The 7,839-nt window shown below is 32.4% G+C and overlaps 1 protein-coding gene across 2 annotated transcripts; it reads right to left on the bottom strand.

Moving 5' to 3' along the window:
* Window positions 1-438: 438 nt before the first annotated feature.
* LOC148607560 (uncharacterized) lies at window positions 439-7,513 on the bottom strand. Of its 2 annotated transcripts, XM_088544663.1 has the most exons (7): window positions 7,495-7,513; window positions 7,059-7,312; window positions 5,465-5,545; window positions 4,601-4,993; window positions 3,549-3,643; window positions 2,079-2,160; window positions 439-763 (listed from the first exon to the last, which is right to left on the bottom strand). In XM_088544663.1, exons 2-7 carry the CDS (start codon window positions 7,267-7,269, stop codon window positions 531-533), a joined length of 1,095 nt encoding a protein of 364 aa, XP_088400789.1. In that variant the 5' UTR covers window positions 7,270-7,312; window positions 7,495-7,513; the 3' UTR covers window positions 439-530. The 2 variants fall into 2 exon arrangements, with proteins under 2 accessions (XP_088400789.1, XP_088400790.1); XM_088544664.1 differs by lacking the exons at window positions 5,465-5,545; window positions 7,495-7,513 and having other exon boundaries at window positions 7,059-7,410.
* Window positions 7,514-7,839: the final 326 nt, after the last annotated feature.

Raw genomic sequence — 7,839 nt, 5'->3', positions numbered from 1 at the left:
ACATAAGGGTCAGACAAAAGTTTTTTCTAATATATCTCCAAAACCGTTAGGTTTAGCCAAATTCTTTCAATTGCCGAAATGAACCTTTCTATAAGGCTTACAAAAGTCTGTAATGGATCAAAGTTGTCGAAAAACTCCTTGTAAGAGTTATTGCTCTTGAAATGTGAAAATGATTTTTAACTATTTTTAGCCAACATTTTGCAAACTATGATAGATAGAAAGAAACTTTCAGCTGCTAATATTACCCTTATTATAAGTCCTACGAATATCTCCTTCAGTCAAATTTGTCGGACAGCTCCTTGTTTGAGTTATTGCCCTTAAAAGGCAACATTTTAACCAAGTGAGTAATTTTTAAAATTATAAAATATATCTCAAATATATTTTAATTGTAACCCACTTTAATTTAAGTTGATGGTAAAATATTTACTAAGCCATGGATTCATGTGAAATGTATATTCTAATTTAAAACAAAAAGACACACACACACAAAATATCTTGACTGTTATGTAAACATCTCAGAGGAAAGTTTTCTAAAAGTTTTTTTCACAAATAAAATGGAATTCATTTGAGCACTGTACATCGTTCCATATGTAATCTCTGCCAAACCAAAAATGTCCACAGTCTTCTTCCCTGTTTCCGCCATTATCAGGTTGATAAGGTCCCCAATCACTAAATGTTACCGTTGAGTTGTCACTAACCCATTTGAATGTACCTTCCCTTTCGTTATCATGAAGACCAAAATAAACATTTCCTGGATTTTTCTCTGTTTTATAAAAAAGAAACACGTAGAAAATAAGAACCGTTTTACGTCATAAATACCATTTTATATCAAAACATTTCATAAACCCCAACACATAGATTTATGTAAACGATAAAAAGATTACCTATTGGTAGTGGTGAATGATGTCAATATACACATGATACATTTAGCTGTTTCCAAGGCCTGGTAAATGCAGTTCAATCTATCATTTTTGAATTTAATATAAACTATTTTTTTCAATAGTTGTCATAATACTTTGAATAAAGGCCATAACATCTTTAGAAGTAAGTGATTGCAGTATGACAAAAGCCTTATAAACAAGGTTAACTCCACCGGAGATTTCACGCATCTGGATATTTTGGTCATTAATGTGTCTTTGTCATTCCTCTGCATAACGACATGGACATAATGCACCAACAAGCTATAAGAGTGACATTGCTAATCCTGTAAGGCCAAAATAGTTTGGGGAAAGGCAACTGTTGTAGAATTCGTCTACTTTCTGTTAGTCGCTCTGTATTTTCTTTTAACATTCAAAATGGTATAGATGAACTTATTTGATACTACTCTTGATAATTTTCAGCTTGGTGTTGATACTGATGTTGTTGGACTTTTAGACTGGCTGAAGTCGACAAAAAGCTGTACGAGATTTGGCTAATCTTGCTTGTATGTCTTTCTTTGCTCCGTTGTCATTACTAATGATATTTCCAAGGTAAGTGAATTCGTTTTCAGTTTCTACGGGTTACTTGTTTCTGGTGCTTGGGTCTGATAATTGTTGATTTATTGCCATTACTTTCATTTTCCCTGCATTCATGTTTAATTCAGTCCATTGTGCAAATGAATTTAATTTAGTGGCATTTTCTTAAAGCTGTCTTCTTGTGGTGGAAAGCTCTACAGGATCATTAGCGAAATCCAGATCTTCCATTTGTTTAAACATGTCCATTATAAACCATGTGTTCTGTTGTGTCCAGTCGATCACCACCAGGAGAGTATTGCGTTTTTTGTGTCGTTATTTTATTTTTACTTCGATTTTGAAGAATTGTTTTCATTCGGTCTCTGAGTATTTTATCACTTTTTTTGTCGGGGCCTTCCAGAGCTTACTTAAACGTGTCTTTACACTTTGTGATCTCCGAAAGTGTAAACTATTTCGTTTTTAGGTTATCAGTATGAGTATTTGTTACATTTCACCATATCCGTTCTTCTTTTCTATCGTTTCGGATACAAGTTATTAAATCATTTACCGATAGGGTGAATAAAAGGAAATAAAGATCAAATGAACCTTAATTAATATCAGTCATACGTTGGCAGTTAATGTAATTACCCTTTAAAATTGACCGTAGAAACCAGTTTTCAACAATATCGTCTATCTTCGTTAGATATGCTCCATGTGATGTACAGTAGACCTACTAAACAAAGTGTGATTTAAGTAATATCAATTGACAAAACTTATTTTCGATGACCAAAGTCTTTAGAGAAATTTTCATTACAACTTTAAGGTTTAAGTGAAGGATTAAATAGATTCGTTTGTATTTCCAAAGAAAAAAGAGTGATCTATAAATTCAAAATTTATGCAATGACCTGAAATTTAAAACAAATCGAAAACATTTTGGCACGTACATCAATATCAAATTCGGAAAATGTAAACCAGCTAAGCTCAGTAAATCCACTAGGTACATATTATTTGTAAAGGTCACTTTCGCCAATTATCGCAGTGACATTTACGAAAAATGATTTGCCCTAAATTTCGCAATATCTTGTATTACATTGATACAGTTAAACATTCTTACCTCTTTAACACGAAACGGAATAGAATTTGATAGCTTAATTTTTTCATGTTGTTTTTAATCACAGTGTTTTGTGTGGGTGGGGATTAATGAATGTGATGGTGTTCATTTACTTTTGTAACAATCTACAAATGACAATTCTTTTCTGTTACTTTTGGAAATGGGAACAACCATTTCTCCCATTCTAAGCCGGTGATTAAAATGCGCGTGAGTTTTTCTGCAATTTTACATTTCCGAGATTTCACTGAAGAAACCATTTCTCCTGTAGCCTATTCTCGATTTAAATTATTTCTCCACTCCCTATGGTAAAATTAAGATTTTCAACATACTCGCTAAAGTTCGAACTATAAAAAAAAAATTTTAACCATCTCGAGTGGAAAAATATTTCAAACCACACATTACCGAAGGCGAATCTGTGTGTTTGCTATTCGAGTATTGATAGAAATGTGATATACTTGTTTATTTTAAAATAATATCAACGCATTCCCTGTAGAATCCTGTTCTTTTTTTTTCCAGCCAATCTTTCAATGAGTATGGTCAACTGCAACTGGTAGAAAATGTTTATTCAGAATTGCAGAACCGATTTGCTTGTATTTAAGAAATATTACTGATACCGAGTGTAAAAAAATCGAGAAAATCCTTGGATGAAACAACAAAGAAGTAGGCTACATAAAGGAAACGAATTGAAAATAACGATCCTGAAAAAAAAGCTAAAATACCCCTTACATGTGAGTAAAATCGCTGTTTTAACATTATTTTAACTGATTGAAAATAAAAAAAAATAATTCCTATTTTATACGTCTTAGCACCTGGTTTTCCAGCGACATTTACACTGCTAAGTTGATAGAAAAGGGGGGGGTGAGGTATTTAAGTCCGATAAATTTTCCTAGAATAATAAAACAGTGTGCAGTGTGATGATACATGTTTCATGTACATTTTGCTGTATATTTTGACTCTCTTTAAGATTTTCATGTTTTCTTTATGCATTTGCCAAGTTTAAAAATTACCTGCGCTCGTTGAAAATTTTTCTTGGCTCTGAATTCAAAGTAGTAACAACTCCTTCTAAAGTCTGTCCATCCAGCATCACATGTGATAAACCCACCTTATATATATTATGATAAAAGCATATACACTTGTACAAGCTTCATAATATAGTACTAAATCAAATGTTGTTTTTTTTTTTAAACTTTTTAACGTTTTAAATAGTAATCAGGATATTAGCAAGCAGTGTAAAGTTGTGTGAGCACCTCTAGTATTCGATTATCTTATTTACATTTAAGCAACAAAAATATGTCAAGTACCGAAAGCGAAAAAGAGGTACTGGCGATATTGCGAAAATTAGACAGTTTTTTTTTTACCACACAAGTATAAAGCAAAAGGAAATGTAGCGCAAAAAAGTCAACATTTCTGAGACTCTTGATTCTTGTCTAGTTTTTTTTTCTCAAAAGTAATGAAAACGGCATGCTTGAAAAGTGTTGGAAAAGAAATTGATGCACTTACACTATCTTTCTCACCAGTTCCAACTATCTCAACTGGCTTATCAAGAATTGCCCGCTTCGGGAAATACTATACATATAGCTCCCTACATATACATTCTTTTGATTACCGCTATAACCTTGGTTCCCTTGATTACTCTCTCCCACAGTACAAATGTACTGTCCAGATTTAACCATACTTTTTTTATAGGAGGGGCAATGTTTATCATTATGCTATAAGATGCTTCAAAATTTTTGGGGTTAATATGTTTGCGCTTGAACTCATTTTATTCGCGGGAGGTTGTTATTTTCCAGAATCAGTACACTTTATGAATTGTAAAAAAATCAAAACTAAAAATCAGCCCAATCAAAACTAAAACGAATATGACTTGAGTTCATTGTAATTGGGAAAAAAACGAAAATTCAAGTGAGTTGAAGCTCACAGTGCTCGCTTACATAGTCTATGCTTATTCCATAATTATACGTTGTTTTATATCAACTATGTATTGGCCTATCAATTTCAAATTCACTATACGTTTAAGCATGTATGTAAAATTAAACTTAAAATATAATTTTGAAGATACCTTTTTCTCCATGGTCTCCTTTTTCACCTTTAATGCCGCTACTGCCTTTTGGACCCCGAGGTCCAGTGTCACCTTTTACACCTTGATTTCCAACACTACCTTTGATCCCATAATCATCTTTATTGCCTTTTTTTCCGTTAAATCCAATTATTCCTCTACCCCCTTTGATGCCTTTAACGCCAGGTTCACCCTTAGGACCAGGGTCTCCCTTTAATCCGTTTATACCAGGAAATCCAAAGTTACCTAGTTCTCCTTTAGGCCCTGCAATTCCTCGACTACCCTGAACTCCTGGTTCTCCCTTTTGACCTTTCGTATTTCTGTTACCTCCGTCCTTTGTTGTATCATATTCGTCTTTTTTACCACGTGATTCAACACTCCAATGCTCGTTTTTACCTTTTAATAAAATTCAAAGCGACACAAGGTTACGATTATATTCAGACATAATAATTAAAAAATTATATATGCATGTGTTAGCATTCATATGTGTCCAATGCATATGTTTGTCATCCTGTTAATACGTACATACTTATTTTGAAGCTAGTTGAGCAACTGTTAACCTTAAGAAGGTAGACCTAGGGTAACGGACACAACTCGTACAAATCATCGGAAAGTTTGTATTCACCTTTTTACATCAATCTTATATAAGATCAAAGTAACCTGGACTGATTTCATTCGGTTTCAAATGAAAGCTTGACAGGCTATGGTGATATTGAATATGATGCTAACATATGACTGATTTCAGGAGTTATGTCCCTTACCCTAGGTCTACCTCCTTATGTTTATCATTATCGTCAAAACTCAGTACGTTGATCCATTGCCCGTGATATCAAGCATGGTATTAAATTTCATCCGTCCTTTACTTACCTGTGGCTTTTATATATTCTGTGAGCCGGGAATCCAAGTCGATGTACTTTTGTTCAAGTGATTTATTATTAGCTATTGTTTCTGAAATTGTAAGATACTGTAAGGGAAATAGTGTTATGCAAACTGTTTGTCCAAACTTTAATCATAAAAAGCACATCTTAAGATGCTTTGAAAATCAAAATAAGTTGTAGTTATAACCAAAACTTCCCATTGCCGATGTATTTCAGATGTTTATTTTACTCGTAGGAAACCTTGCAGTAGTCAAACTGTCGTTCATTTTACCATGTTTTCTAGAATAAAAATATAGCTAGTAGTAGCTAATAGCTAATATGCAATTGACAGCATTGAGTTACCTATATTTTCATGCATTTTTTACTGCAATTACCTTTATAATTACAATATACATGTAACTGAAAGATGTGCAAAATTTAGAAGTTTAATAACAACGTAATAAGAAGTCCTTCGTCATTTGACTGAATCAAAGATAATTTCCTTCGGCAGTTTACGTAACAAGCCAAATCCTCCTTGCCCTTGGTTGAGTAGGCCGTAATTAAACAGCATACGGACTAATAAAAATAAACAGTTCATGAAAATTTTACTAATGAGTGAAAGCATTTCTGATTTTGTTTGGTGCAATTTGTAATGTTGCTTCAAATCAGTATTCGTTCGCGGACTTCGTATGCTTATTCGATGTACTTAGTAAGGAAAAAGTATTTATGTTGTCTATATGTTGTATTTAGTTTCTAGATAATGGAAGCGTTTTAATGGTACGTTTATTTTCTGGGCTGTATATTTATAAACCAACTTAACAGGGATCCATGAGCAAAAGCATTACGTGTTTATCCAATATACACTAATTTTGATAAAATCGGCAAAATGACTTCAAATTATTCACAACATATTATTTTTTATTTGAAATATTGAGTATGATAATAAAATGTATGTTGAAAAAACTAATTTCATTTATTTTTGACAGTCTGGATTGTTAACTTCGGTACACATTTTCTGTTCTTGAAAAGGATATTTAAAATATATAACTTTTATATATCTTTATATTTAAATACCCAACTTTTTTAATTCCACATGATACTTGAAATAATTTGAATCGGTTCGTGTTTTGGTGACAATTATTTTTACCATCGATAGCGGTGGTCTGGAACATATATATGCAGCAATCGTAGCAAGTAGATTACACATGTCAGTTTCCTATCGGCACTAAAATAAGATATTTGCATTTTTTGTTTTTAATATTTTTCCTTCATAAAACTTGAAAATAAAGGCAAATAAATTGTAATTAATCTCATAATTTAGACAAAATGACTCGAGCAACTCTGAAGGATACAACCAAGCAATAAATTATGGGCGAACACCTGATCGAGATTAAGCTCAATACCGTACTCTATATTCATGTTATCGTTATTCGAAATAAGCAATACTTTTTTGAATCGTTTTGTTTAGGCTCGTATGTCCTGACGGTAGAGCGATTAACGACAAAAAATTCCGGATTTCTGCCACAGATATTGGAAGCAAAACCCTCTCCAGACATTCACTTGATGACACTAGAGTAAACAATTGCAAAGAGTATAAAGCATACCTGTCAAGAAGACTGCAATTACTAATATACTTATAATAGAACAGGCCAGCAATAATACAACCGCATTCAACACGATCCATTCTGCTTTGAAGCTTTGTTTCCTGTCAGTTTTAGTTACTGCTTCATTTTCAAATATGTCCTTAGTTTCTCCACCATTACTGCTTTCTTGATGTCGTGTCAAGATTGTTGCAAATTCTAAATCCTCATCCATGGAGTTTTGTTTAATACTTACAATATGTCATATAATTCACAGCCTAATGGATTACACAAGAAAAACAAAAGTAAAGGTTTTGTATTTAGTATAAGGTTACTATATAAAACAATTAACTTCTTAAACTTTATCATCTTTGTGAATTGAAGTTGTTTAAAATACATGATAAGTGTTTATGAAATTTAAAAGTGTTCTTCCTTTACATGAAGGATTATAGATACTTACTGTCATGGTAGTGACATGTTTGACGCCACTTACGTTTAAGATTTATATCTAAATTTTCTTCCTTAAATTTCTACGTTACATATACTTCAGGGTAAATTTGAATAGCTTTTAAGTTGCTTCGTAGATGTATTAAATGTCTTTTAGGCAAAAAAAAAGGACCAAATTGATAATTATTATGTGCAACCCATTGCCCGATTCTTACACAGAATGGTATTTAAATCATAATTTGAAATGAAACAGAATTTGGAAATGCTTATCGATCATTTTAATATAGCTTATGTTACGTTTCGTATTTGCAGAATATTGCATGGTTAGATAATAATTCTATGATGAAAAAAATATTTC

Source organism: Perna viridis, chromosome 9, assembly GCF_037379345.1.
Source record: "Perna viridis isolate PV_CMFRI_1.1 ecotype Kerala chromosome 9, ASM3737934v1, whole genome shotgun sequence".
Lineage (NCBI taxonomy): Eukaryota > Metazoa > Mollusca > Bivalvia > Mytilida > Mytilidae > Perna > Perna viridis.
The sequence above is the reverse complement of the archived record's forward strand: the minus strand, read 5'-3'. Positions and strand labels throughout refer to the sequence as shown.